General features: G+C 42.8%; 1 protein-coding gene across 3 annotated transcripts in view; it reads left to right on the top strand.

The window, feature by feature from the left end:
* The first annotated feature begins 378 nt into the window (after positions 1 to 378).
* GSPT1 (G1 to S phase transition 1) overlaps positions 379 to 14,263 on the top strand; it is a 33,475-nt gene continuing 19,590 nt past the window's right edge. The window contains exons 1-4 of one of the 3 annotated variants that reach the window (XM_040230667.1): positions 379 to 764; positions 13,116 to 13,160; positions 13,272 to 13,313; positions 14,019 to 14,246. In XM_040230667.1, coding sequence (XP_040086601.1) covers positions 13,292 to 13,313; positions 14,019 to 14,246 — 250 coding nt within the window. In that variant the 5' untranslated portion in view covers positions 379 to 764; positions 13,116 to 13,160; positions 13,272 to 13,291. Of the gene's footprint in view, positions 765 to 820; positions 1,433 to 13,115; positions 13,161 to 13,271; positions 13,314 to 14,018; positions 14,247 to 14,263 lie in introns of those variants that run through there. The other 2 variants (XM_040230659.1, XM_040230649.1) reach the window with 2 other exon arrangements.

Raw genomic sequence — 14,263 nt, 5'->3', positions numbered from 1 at the left:
GAATATGGTAATCCTCTATTTAATTTACAAAGCCCTTGGCCGAGAGGAGGAAGGGATGGAAAAGTTTGAGTGAAGGCTTTAAATGACTAGTCATACAGACAGTGAGTCACTGTAAGTTTCCAGTTAATAATCCCCTCTGCCGGGCTGGGCTTTATGAGCCACAAAGCAGTTTAAGTGGTAATGGCTCACAGTTTTATGGTCTCTTCTACCAAATACATACAGAAAATGAAAGACGCCCTGAGTCGTCTTTGAAATGTAGGGCAAATTCTGACTGGGGGCAGGGAGGAGGAAGGTGGAATGAAAGAGAACGAGGTAGGATGCCTGTGAGGCAGGGAACGCAGAGGGCTGGTGAAACGAGAAGGGAACGATTTTCAGGAGTTGAAGGCTTTTCTCTCCACCTTGGAACTGCTGTCCACTTTCCCGCGTTCTGTGCAGAACAGCACGGAACTGGCCACCCCCGCGACCTGAGAGGCCCGCGGTCCGCCTCCCCGCGCTGAGTCGCGCCAGGGCTCGCTCCCATCCCCGCCCCCATTCGGTGACAGGTGGGGCAGCCGTGCGGCAACCAGACCTCCGCCTCCTCGCGCTGCCTGTCGGGAGCCGGCACCGCTTCCGGTTGCTGTCGGCCCCGAACTCCGACTCCCGTCAGCCCCCGGGAAAACTGCAGCGGGGTCGCGCGGGCGCTGCCGGAACTCGTAGTTTCGCCTTCTGCCGCGCTTCATAAGCGGAAACGGGGTCGCCCGGGGCCGAGAACTACCGAGGCGAAGGTACGGGTGGCGGCGAGGGGTCAAACCGCGCCGGGCGTGGGGTTGGCTCTGAGACGGTCGGAGGTGGTTGGGGCTGGGTGGGTGGAGATCAGCGCGCACACACGAGGAGGGTTGAGTCGCCGCCGCCGCCGCCGTCGCGAGTGCGGAGTCGGGACTTGAGCTGCCGCCGCGACGACGCCGGGGATTGTGCCGCTAGCCCCCGGCCCTTCTGTCTTGCCGCTTTCTTGGGTCAGCGCGGCCTGCTCCTCCCCAGCCCGTCTCCCCCGCCTCCATTTCCCGCCCTCTCTTCACCACACACACGGCCCCCCCGATCATGGATCCCGGCAGTGGTGGCGGTGGCGGTGGCGGCGGCGGCGGCGGCGGGAGCAGCAGCAGCAGCGACTCGGCGCCCGACTGTTGGGACCAGGCGGACATGGAAGCTCCCGGGCCAGGCCCGTGCGGCGGCGCCGGCGGCCCCTTGGCGGCGGCGGCGGCCGAGGCCCAGCGTGAGCACCTCAGCGCGGCCTTCAGCCGGCAGCTCAACGTCAACGCCAAGCCCTTCGTGCCCAACGTCCACGCCGCCGAGTTCGTGCCGTCCTTCCTGCGGGGCCCGGCCCAGTCGCCTGCATCTCCAGCTGGCGCCGCCGCCAACAACCACGGAGCCGGCAGCGGCGCGGGAGGCCCTTCGGGTAAAGGGCCGGGATCAGCCCCCGGGACGGGAGGAAGCCGTGCTGCGAGGGCTGGGGCAGCTGGCCTTGGGGCCGGAGCCCACTGGGACGGGGCGCGGGGTAGGATCGGGGGCGCGCCTCGCCCGGCGAGGGACGCGTGGCCGTGGGGCCGGGAGACACGTGGGGGCGCTGACAGCGGCGCCGGCTGTCCTGGGTGGGGCGACCCAGGGCCGGGGAGGCGGCCTGCGTGGGGCGACCGCGGCGGGGTGGGGGGGCGGGAGCAGGGTGCGGGGCGCACGGGTGAGGCCTGGGGTCCGCCTCTCACCGCCCCCCCCAGGGGCGCAGTTCCCTGCTGGGAAGTGGGAACCGTATGGGACGGAGAGCGGGTCAGTGCCACGAGGCCTAGAAGCCAGGACAGATGGAGCCCGGAGTCGGCCGGATGGGCGTTGAGAGCGCTGAGGAGTTGGGGCGGACGAAAGCTCGCGTTTTCCCTTCACCTTGGGCCTAGGCGAGAGAGCTTCCCCCGCTGCAATGCCTGTTATCGAAAGGGTAATTACGCTTTAAATGTCCACGGACCCGAACAGTCCCGAAGGAATCCCAGGATGCATTGCAGCCCTGCCACCGGGCTGAAACTCTTGGCTGTCAATAGATCCTTAACATTTTGTAAGACTGTGAAGTTAATAGAGTGTCCCAAAGTTAGAGTTCTGTACTTAACATTAAATTGTGTAGGAAATGACGTTGATCTTTGTGCCCTTTTTCTTAAGTGGGACTTGGATTCTTCCCCTTAGTTGATGACACGTTTAGAATTTTTATTGCGTTAAAAATCGTTTGCCTCATTCAGGTTGCTTGGTGTAACTCATTCTCTGTGTTCTTGTGTCAGGAGTTAGTCTGTTCAGACACCTGAGCATTTGTTAAAACTTCTTAGGAGTCACATGCAGTTTTGACCATGGCTAGTCGAGTGACTTTCTGTGACTTCAAGTTAAGTCTTCAAAAATCTCACTGTACTTAGGGCTGCTTAAGTGATAGCATGCTTTCAGGGACTGATTTTATTTTGTAGGAGTGTCAAATGAGTGAACTTGATTCCTCTCTGAAGTTCTTTGTTGCCCTATTTCTTGGATAGGTAGACACTGTAAAAGTGCTCTAGGAGTTTAGTTTCTTCAGAAACTTTGCCTGCAGTTTTCTCTCTTGAGGCAAAAAGAGAGTTTGGGGAAATGCTTTTGGGCACACAGTTGGATTTAGTTATTTTATTGACTGGTATTTCTTTTACTTGTGTGAAGCTCTTGATGTTTTCCCTTTAAACAGAAGCGTAGCTTTGCTTACTACTTTGGTCTACATAAACTTCTGCACTTAGCATCTCCTAAAAATGCCTAGTTCCCCAAACCTTATGCAGTTTGCTCTTATCCGGCCATTTTCTTTTTTGACCCTCCCTTGTAAATCTGGAGTTACTAGTATCACTGTGACTAGACCTAGGACTCCATTTCCAGCCTATATAGCCATCAGCCAGTCATCAAGGGATGGCAGTCATTAGAGCAGTGGTCTGGAAGGGTGGTCATTCTTGAATGAGTAGGCATTGCCTCTTATGAAGGACTGTTTTTTCTCTTCCTGATATTTATTTGCTGATTTGAAGTTTTACTCTTAATCCTTTCCTCTGTGACACTGCCAGAAGTTGGAGATGTAGAATACGTGTAGGGGAGTGGTTGTCCCTACCTTAGGGATCCCTACATTATGGTCAGTTTTTTCTTTTTTTTTGTAAGTCAGAAACCTAATTTGGTGTTACTGACTCTTACTAGCTGTTTCTACAAAATGCCAGTTAATATTTAAAAAACAACTCATCCATCCTTTGTAGGATGTCTATTTGGGAAAGAATGGATGGTCCAGAGTTAATGTGGCACTGCTGGATTGCATGTTCCAGCATAAATTCAGGCCCATAGATTATACCAGCATAAGAGCAAAGAACTGTGTTTGGAAGAAGCAGGGAAAACATTGAAATGGCACTTAAGTTGAAATTTGTGAAGGGGAAGCCCATAAAGTGTGCAAGTATTTTTTTGTGAGGAAATCAACTGTAGGGCTAGCATGTTGTTAAGTCAGAGCTTCTGTTAAGTGTTCTTCTGTTGTTAAGTCATAGCTAAAACTAGTGGTGGATGTGTTTTTAAATTGGATACCAGGAGAGCTCTTGAAGGAGTCTAGAGGTAGAGCACTATCACAAACGACTTTATTTAGTTATTTATGACTGCACTGGGTCTTCTTCCCTGTGCACCGGCCTCTTGTTGTGGAGCAGGGCCTGTAGGCCTGCAGGCTCAGTAGTTGTGGTGCAAAGACTTACTTGCTCCACCTCTTGTGGGGTCTTCCTGGACCAGGGATTGAACCCAGGTCCCCTGCATTGGCAGGCAGATTCTTAAGCACAGGACCACCAGGGAAGCCCTAGAATCAACAGTTTTTAAAATGTACGTGTGTAGGATGAGTATCTGTCATTCTCCTGAAAGAAGGCTAGTTTTCTCTTTTTTTCTCTTCCTTTTTTCTTTTCCCCCAGTGGTACTTGGAGCAACCGGTAAGGCGAGATGCTTTTGCATAAAAAGTCATCCACTTTCACTGGCAGGCTGCTAGTTAATCTTTATATCCAGCTATAGGATATCCTGAGTCACAGCTTGGGATTCAGTGTTGACCTTGGATCTCTGAAAATTTTTAACATAAGTTTCCAAAGAAATGATTAAGTAGAACCCATGTAAGTGTAATTACATGTAATTCATTTAAGTACAGTTCTCTCCAGATCCAAGTAAAATGGCTAAGTAATGGTCATTTAGAGTCCTTCACATGAATGAAAATGTAGACCAGTGCTGTGTGTGCCAGAACAAACATTTTCTATAATCGAATGTACTTATTTTCAGTTCCAATTTGCACCAAGTTCAGGCTTTTTTATTTTTAAATGAGAAACAAGTTCAGCAGTGTTCATCAGGATTGGTTGGTGTCTTGGTCTGTTTGGGCTGCTATAACAAAATACTGTAGACTTGGTAGCTTGTAAACAACAGAAGTTTATTGCCCACAGTCTGGAGCCTGGAAGTCTGAAACCAGGGTGCCAGCCTGGTTGGGTGAGGGCTCTCTTTCCTCTTCTGGATAACAGACTCCTGACTGACTGCTTTCTGTGTCCTCCCAGGGCTGAAGAGGCAAGGGAGTTCTCTGGGGGCCTCTTTTATTAAGGCACTAATCCCATTCATGAAGGCTCTGCCCTCATGGTCTAAGGCCACCCAAAGACCCCACCTAATACCATTACTTAGGGCATTAGGATTTCAACATACGAATTTGGGGAGGAACACAAAACAGGCCATAGAACTTGGCCAGAGCTTCTAAAGTAATGGTATAGAGTTCTATCATCCCTCCGCATTGCCTTTCAAAACTGCCATTGTGAAATGGATATGGAACAAAACCAGCAGTCCTCAGTAAATCCTTGTTGTTGTTTAGTCACTAAGTCATGTCCAACTCTTTGCGACCCTGTGGACTGTAGCCTACCAGGCTCCTCTGTCCATGGAATTTCCCAGGCAAGAATACTGGAGTGGGTTGCCATTTCTTTCTCCAGGGAATCCAAGAATAAATCCATGTCCTCTGCACTGGCAGGCGGATTCTTTACTGCTGATCCACCAGGGAAGCCAGTTAGTCCTTAGAAGGGGTTTAAGTCACTTGGTGGATGCTGTTATTTACTGAATTTTCCCAAAGGTGACTGACCTCTTCTGGGCCACCAGAGTAGAGAAGATACAGACTCAAAGTAATAGTCGTTTTGTCCTGAAGGGCTCTTAACACTTTTTTATGTTAAAGAATACCAGTTGACTGATAGTTAAGTTTAAAGAGATGGTAGATATGGTTGCCCCTTTGTTTTCCTTGTAATTGTTCTGCAGTAACAATTGTAATAGAAAGGACTTTTCAGATGAGACAGTGAATGGAATAAGTGGGCTGAGGAGATCAGAGAAAGTATTGTTCCTGGAGTATTATTTCTTTTCCTACCGCGTCATACTGATTATTAGAGATCATTCCATTTTGGCTCTCATTTCATGATTTTACATGTGGAGTGGCTCAGATGTGGGGGTTCAGGGAACAAGTGAGGGCATCCACTAGGGCTGCACTATGTTGAGCAGCTGTTTCAACTGTTAGAAACTTTGTTTGGGAATAAATTTGATTTTTTATTTATTTGGTCACATTGCCGCTTGTTGGATCTTAGTTCCCCCTGACGTGGAAGCATGGAGTCCTGACCACTGCACTGCTAGGGAATTCCCATGGGAATTTTAGAGCAGGTTTTAGTCACTGCTTTTTTTTTTTCTTTTGTTTATTTTTCACTTTTTTTCTGGAATTGTACTGCATAAAAAGATGATGAAAACATAACATGGCGTGTTGGGAAATATTGTAGAGAACACATTTTGAGCCTTGTTTTGTTTGCTGGGGAGGAAATGTCTTAAAGTGTTAAAATAGTGTTGTCTTTCTAATTGGAGAGGAAGGAATGAAAAAGAGATTTGATCATCTTTCCTGGTGAGTTAGCTGTATTGGAATGGAATTTTTCGAGATGTGAATCTCTGGTTTTGCTCAGGTATGTGTATGGCAGTTAATGAACAGACATTGCCTGCCTGCAGAAGGCAGGATGCTGTGCTAGGCACTCAGAGTGATACCACCAAGATGGTAACTGATTCTCAAGGAGTCCAGAAAGGGATCAGATACCCAGTCTACTCTATTGGAAGACACTTCATGGTAAGAGGGCCATACACAGAGTGCATAGAGAGGGCTTTCAAAGCTGGGAAGCACTGTTCACAGGTCCCCTTATATAAATAATTTCACTCGTGTCACCCTAATCATAAAACCACAGATCTGTTTTCTACTAGGTGTTCTCTGTGACTATCCAAGGTACAGTTAACATAAAATTCACCTTTCTTGTATTTCTGTACTTCAAGTTTCCTAGGAATTTGCTAGAGTACCAGTCATCGTCACTTGTAAGTAAGTGTTAGTCGCTCAGTCATGTCTGACTCTTTTCGACCCCATCGACCGTAGCCTGCCAGGCTCCTCCATCCATGGGGTTTTCCAGGCAAGAATACTGGAGTGGGTTGCCAGTTCCTTCTCCAGGGGATCTTCCAGACCCTCCAGACCCAGGGATCAAACCCGGGTCTCCGGTATTGCAGGCAAACGCTTTACCATGTGAGTTACCAGGAGAGCACACTTCTAAGTAAAGACTTATTTTGTATTAAACATGGGTGAGTTACTTTGATTCTGGCTCCTTATTTAGAATTTCATCATTGAATTCACAGTTCTTAAAATTTTGAGAGAAGCCAGATTTTGGCTACTTGGTTGTTCTGAGGTCCTCATAATCCTTTTTAAGCTGTCAGTTGATGGTTCATACCGAAACTTAAAAGTTTTATTCCTGCTTTCGGTAGATTTTAATAAAGTGTGGCTAGGCTACAGATGTGTTGTTGGTTTTTTCATAAATGACTTTGTTCTTAGGAAAGGTTAGGTGTTACATTACTACTCCAAGTTAAACCAATCCCCATCATACTCTCCTTCCTAGGTGAGAGGAACACTTAGCAAGGATTTTTTGAGCTAGCCTTGTCTGAGAGTGGTCAAACCTAATTCCAGACCATATTCTAAGTAACTGTATTTCTCTTCACTTGAAATAAAAAAAGCATACCTTAGCAAACTACTGTGTATAAAATAACCTACAAGGATATATTGTACAGCATAGAGAATTCAGCCAGTGTTTTATAATAATTATAGAGTATAACCTTTAAAAATTGGAATCATAAAAAAATAAATTTAAAAAAAATTGTGAGTCACTGTGTTGTACATCCAAAACTTATACAATATTGTGTATCAGCTATCGCTCAATTTATTTAAAAAAGTACGTACCTTAGAATGTCATCGGGTTGCCTGTTTCTGTAGAACTCCAGTAGGAGTTCTTATAGTACTACTAAGCAGTCTGTGCCCATCTCCTTTGTGGTGTTTGGTTTCACCTGGATGGTATTCTGTTATCTTTGTACTTTTTTGTGGTATCTGAAATTTAATATCTCCTTCTTTTTGCAGCAGATAGTATATAAATTATAAAGACTATCCTTTAGCATTGTTTGAAAAATAGAGTAGAACTTAAGTTATTCTATAGAAAAGCTGTATCAGGTTGATATTGCTTTAGTGACTGAGTAAATAGGTTCTTTAGAGTGTTAGGACCAGAGGTGACCTGGCAGTAATAATAAGAGATGCTGAGTGAATGCCTAAGGTCACTCACAGACTTAAAGACACAGTTGAGTCTAGAATCCAAATTTGCCAGTTGCTAATTTAGTGCTCTCCACCACACCATGCTGTTTAATAATGGCAAAAAAAGGGAGCAGGCCCAGAGCTAATTACTACAAATGGATCTTCTGAGAGAGTGGCCCTGGAATTTGCTTTTCTTACATTTCATCCTTAAAAGTTTCTATAGTCATTATGGGACATTGAAATGCTTATTATAATAATAAATTTATTGAGCAGTTACCACTTGGTTAAAATGCCCTTCACAACCTCTTGAGGTATAGATACTGATGACCTATTTTTACAGATAAGAAAATTAAGTTTCAGAGAAGCTAAATAAATAGGGGACGTGACATCCATGAATAAACAGAGGAGTTGGGATTGGAACCTAGATCTGATTTCCAAGCTTATCCTAGCAATAGTAACTCCTTGCAATTGGAAGTTACACAGTCTGTTGGCTGAGACACTGTTTGAGACACGGGGCTTATGAGTGTGCGCCACGGCACTGCCTCTGTGTTCTTTCTCAGCAGTAGCTGGGTACACATCATGAGTAGGCAATGCTCTAATTTTTAGAATTTTATTATTTTAGGTTTTGGCTGTGCTGGGTCTTTGTTGCTGTGCAGGCTTTTCTCTAGTTGTGAGTGGAGGCTACTCCCTAGTTGCGGTTCAGGCTTCTGATTGCAGTGGCTTCTCTGTCTGTGGCTCACAAGCTTCAGCAGTTGCAGCAAACAGGCTCAGTAGTTGTGGAATGCATGGGCTTAGTTCCCAAGACCAGCGAGCAAACCTGTGTCTCCTGCATTGGTAAGCGAATTCTTTACCACTGAGCCACCAGTGAAGCCCGCAATGCTATAATTTAAAGTAACATTTTGAAATTATTTAAAACATTTTAGGAAATGATGTAAAATAAACAGCTGTGATCACGACTATCTGTAACATTGTGCCTTTTTAGAGGGTTAGGTAGTTACGGCAAAACCGTGGGCTCTTGAGCATGTTCTGCAGGCTTTTCTTTCTGATGTCTGCCTTTACTAGTTTCCAGTGTTGTCTGGGAGAAAATGCCTCAGCTTTTGTGAGACCATGTGGTCACCTGTGTGCCAGGGAATTTTAGTTCCTTACTCAAACTGTTCTTTAACATTTCTTGGATATTGTTTCTGTAACTCCCTTAGAAAATTGGCACAAATAAAATTGTTCTGAACCCTACTGCTGAAGTTAATTCAGTAAAAATTAAGTGTGTATTTATCCTATACAGTACACTGTGCCTACCTGTGGAGACAAAGTAGAGGAAAAAGTCTCCATGTTTCAGAAAACCAGTCATTCTAGAAGTCCATAATCTCCTAAGAAACAAGAACTAAGCTGTGTATGTGGGTGATCTATAATTGAAAGAGGGTCATATCTTAGAGGAGTCAAGAAGCCAGCTCATTAGCCCTTCAGGTGGAGAGTGGTTGGAGAATAGGGCAAAGTGGAAAACCAGATAAGGCAAGTTCATAGGGCAACTGAGGTGACTCCTTCAGAGGAGCCAGAACTGCACATGTGGGTGTTTAATTTTAAAACTAAAATCTAAAATTCAGTTCCTCAGTCACAGTAGCCACCTTTCCAGTGCTCAGTAGCCACATGTGGCTAGTGGCTATTATCACAGCACAGATATTTCTATCATTGTAGAAACTCAGAATCATCACACTGTTTCTCAGATCTGTGCAGTGTGGGACACTTGTTACTTCTGTGACAGCACTGAAGTTGTTTTTATTTTTCTTTAATGAACACACCATTTAGCTAACAGGAATAAGATATTTTAGTTAAGATGGCATTATAAATAGCTGTTTTAGTATGTAAAGGGGATTAGAGACTGGTTTTATAGCTAAAGCAGTACAAATTTAACTTGCTGATTTATGAAATAGATGGATTAAGCACTTTTTGAGAATTGGTCATCATTTATGTTTAAAATATGTAACTTAAATTAAAACATAGCTTTCATTACCTGCCACATGTATGGTCTTGACTAACTTGTGCTGTCCTTACTATAAGCTGGCAAAATAGGAGTTGCCATGTTGAAGTCCTTTGATCCATGATTGTATCTTTAAATTTTTTATATTAAAAAGAAATCTATATAACATAAAATTAACCATTTTAGAGTGAACAATTCATGGCATTTAAAACATTCTCAGTGTTGTAAAAACTGTCACCTCTGTCTAGTTCCAAAGCATTTTCGCCACCCCTTCCCATTTCCCTTTCCTTCCAGCTAACCACCAATCTGCTTTCTGCTCTCTGGATTTACCTATTCTGAATATTTCATGGGTGGAATGGTATAACATGGGACCTTTTGTGACTGGCTTATTTCACCATGATCATATTTAACTAGCAGTTTTAAGACCCAGATTATCATCTGTGTTAAAACACAGGCAGTATTGTTGTCTGGCTGTCTTTTGGTAAAGTCATGTTTTAAAAATTGTAATAATTTCACCACAATTATTACTTTCTCCTTTTAACTTAAGGTGTGGCAGTTTTAATCACTTGTACACTCTGATAACGTTCCTACTTTATTAGCATTATTCCTTTGAATACTCAATAAGAATGTGTGTCTGAACATGGAGATACCATTGGAATATATGAAACCATAATTTCATTCCTTGGGAGGGTTTTCTTCTCTTTCACTGATTGGTATGAACTGTGCAAGACTTGCGAAATCAAGCACTAATAATCCTGTTTGCTAACCATGAACAAAGGACTTTGGGTCTAGTAGAATTCTAAGCCCAGGATTACTAGTAGCCAGTGAAATCTGGGTGTGATGCACATGGTGAATAAGACCAGAGTAAAATGAACAAGAAGGGCACACATGAATGTGTAAAGCCTGGGCACAACGATACTGAGAAGCTCAAATTTAAGGAACATCTTGTTATATGTGATTTTTCTGCTTTATTAATTCCAAAAACATCAGTTTGCAAATGTCACCAGCATTACCAATAAGTTTATAACATCTTCTGTGGTGTGAATGCATATCATTAGGTGTATATTAAGCACTTGATTGCTTTTGGTACTTTGTCTCTAAGCTTCATAAACTTAAGACAAATATTCAATAAAAGTAAGACACCTTGAAAAATAAAACCATGAACAGATTTTGCATTATGCACCCATGGGGGTGAACTCATGGCTGATGTCACTGTCAGGAGAAGTGTCTTACAGCCTAACGCATATGTTGTGTATTTGTAAGTTTAACAGTTGGTTCTAGAACTAGGTGGTCAGGTGTACGTACTATTTCATTTTATAAAGCTCAGTTGCAGTTTGGGTTATCTTACTAAGTGACAGGAGAGTCTACTATACCAGTTATCTTAGTCTTTTCCTGCCTTAGAATATATGTATACCATCATTTATTCAGTTCACTTTTTCTGAGTGATTTTCAACAGGGGCCATCTGAGGAAGGACAGGATGGTACTTATATAACCTGAAAAAGCCTACTTGAGTCTGATACCATCTGAATGTTAGATGGTAGTTGTCTATTTCATAGGGTTTTCAGGGGAATTAGAAGAGACAGCAGTCAGCACATAAGGGCTCAAGAAAGGTTAATTGCAATTGGAGTAATTTGCCACCAACTCCCTCCCTACCTCCAGCACTTGGGGAGTGTTTCTTAATCCCTGTCTAGACCATAATAGACACTCAGTATGTTAGTTGATAGAATTGATACTCAGTCCATGTTAGGAGGTAGAGACTCATTTGTTGAATATCTAGGTGCCATGAGTTATTTGATAACTAAACAAATTATTCTTTCATTTAATCCTGTCTGGCAGTGGCATGTCATCTTCATGACTCCAGTGAAATAATTTTATCTGAAAACTAACAAATGACAAGCCAGGATTTCAAGCCAGGAATCAGCTCAGTTCTGTCCTTTTGCTACTACCCTGTGCCGCCTCTTCCATTCCCAGGGTGGCATATGAACTTGACTTTTTCTGAAAATTGAGTAGTTTTTCCTTATCTTAAGCTATAAGCTTTTCTTAATAGGAAAACAAACAAACAAAAACTAATCTATATTGTATCTGAAGTACAATTCCTTTTACTTTGTGGACTGAGTTAAAAGGATTTTCCCCCCCAGTTCCTGTTAAAATACCCTGTTAATCACATAGGGTGGGGTCATCTTAGACTTTTCATTCTTCCTCCCTGCTCCTGTCAGATCTTTGCTCCCTTTATCTTTGCACTGAACTCCTTCTCTGGTTGTGCCACTCATTTGTTCTGATAGCATACTTTCTTGTAAGTGGTGGTGTTGGTCTTTCTGACTTGTGGTATCTTTACCTCTCTGGTTCATTTGTGTACTACCATAGAATGATCTCCCTAAGTCACACTTGGCATGTCACTTCCTTCCTCAAAAAAAATCGGTTGCCCTCGACCTTTCAGGGACAGGAATTTCTTTCTTTCCTTCTTTTCTTTTTTTGGCCATGCCATGTGGCTTGTGCAGTCTCGGTTCCCTGAGCAGAGAGTGAACCGCAGGGCTGTGGCAGTGAAAGCCTAATAGCCCACCAGGGAACTCTCAGGAATTAACTTTCTTCAGCACTTCATGTTGTTGGAGATTGGGCCCCAAGCTTTTTGTTGACTTACGGGTGTTACTTCCTGGGCACTGATTTTATGAGACTGATGTGCTGCCTACTCTGCTAAGGAGGCAGACTGGACACTGATTTAAATATGAGTCTTGCAGGTTAAGAATTCACTGTTCTTTATTGGTGTGGAGGATTCACATGACTTCAGATTCTCTGATGTCTTTTTGCCTCTTATAGATTCTTTAAAGCAAGAGTACTTAAGTATTGAAGTATTTAGTATAAATAAATGTATGGACTGGGATATTAGTGTATATTTCACATACATCCCTTCCAGTGGTGTCATAAAATTTGTAATGTGATATTTATGGAAACTGGGTTATTGCTTGACCTTAGAATTCTAATATAGGACAAAACTAGCATCATTATAACCACTTTTTCTGAGATGATGTAATGGCCAGGATGCATTCCAGATACTATATACAATGTCCTTTTCATTTTATTGGTATCAAATAGAATTTATTTAAGGATCTTGATGATAACATATATTATAGAATCTTAACAAAGACTAATCATTACTTCTTGGGCTAGAAAATCTAGAGTAGTAATGTGTATGTGGTGAGTAAAATCTAATTTGATCTGGGCTGGGCTGCAGGTTACTTTTACAGTATCTGTAAAGGAAAAGTTTATGAAGTAGAGTCAGAATAAACATGCTTTTGTGAATACATTTCAATTACTGAAAATGTTTTAAAATTTGCTGTAGTTAGTAGATTTTTTTTTTAGGTTAAACAGATTTGTAATTTGAAAGCCTGGGTTAGTTGTCATTGTTCTGAATTACTGAGGTTTTTGTTATTGAACTTCTGTTTTTCCTGTTTCTTAAAAGATAAGTAAAATGGATGTATAGGTCTCAATTTTTAATAGAGTTTATTTCTGTTAAACAGCACCTGTGGAATCTTCTCAAGAGGAACAGTCATTGTTGTGTGAAGGTAATTTTCTATGATGTGACTCTGAACAACTAATTGAGGAAGCATTAAATTGTCTGTGGTGTGTAAATCTAGATAGTGTTTTGTAAATATATATCTCAATTTCTTGTCTAGGTTCAAATTCAGCTGTTAGCATGGAACTTTCAGAACCTATTGGTAAGAAAATTTCTGACCATATTAATACAGTAATATGAAACTCTTTCAGTCTCAAGATTTAAGGTACAAATGTTTAAGCGTTATCATTATTATAATGCCTACATTTGAAACTACATTGACAACTGAGTCTTTGCCATTAGGATTTAGCAAGCAGAGCTAATGGGGCATTAACACTGCCATGATAAATTTAGTGATGGCAAATATAAAAGAATCAAGTGGAGGAAATGCTAAATCAGTCTGAATAGGTGTACTTAATTTACGTTTGTGAAAATTTTCTTCCATTTTGTAACTTTCTTACCCTTAAGGGTTTCATATTCCCAAGGTGTTCAATAACATTGATACTGAAGTTTTACACTTCCAAAGGAAAAACAGAAATCTAAATCTTTTTGCATTCTGATTTTGAACTTCCCCTTTTCTGTCAGGACATCTTGATGCCAGAATAATTGGGCTGTTGGGAGTGTTAGATGTCCTATTCATATTTTGTTCGTCCTTATGAAGATGAAGCTCCATTAAAACAGTCTCTCCTAACCTGAGTCAGACCTCTGATGTCACCTGTGAGGCCGGCTTGTCTGTGTGTATTACTAGATGTTAGGATATGGAACTGAATATGTTAGTTCTGTTTGTTGTTTAAAAGCATCTGTGTTTTAATGTATAGATAGATGATAAACCTTTTTCAAAATACTGAACTAAAATGTTTTATTTCAGTAGAAAATGGGGAGACAGAGATGTCCCCAGAAGAATCATGGGAGAACAAAGAAGAAATAAGTGAAGCAGAGCCAGATGGTGGTTCTTTGGGAGATGGAAGGCCCGCAGAGGAAAGTGCCCAGGAAATGATGGAGGAGGAAGAGGAAATACCAAAACCTAAATCTGTGGCTGCGCCGCCAGGCGCTCCTAAGAAGGAACACGTAAATGTCGTATTCATTGGGCACGTAGGTGAGTTGCACTTGTAG

Source organism: Oryx dammah, unplaced genomic scaffold (genome assembly GCF_014754425.2).
Source record: "Oryx dammah isolate SB20612 unplaced genomic scaffold, SCBI_Odam_1.1 HiC_scaffold_2, whole genome shotgun sequence".
Lineage (NCBI taxonomy): Eukaryota > Metazoa > Chordata > Mammalia > Artiodactyla > Bovidae > Oryx > Oryx dammah.
Note: the sequence above shows the minus strand (reverse complement) of the source record. Positions and strands in the feature narration are given on the sequence as shown.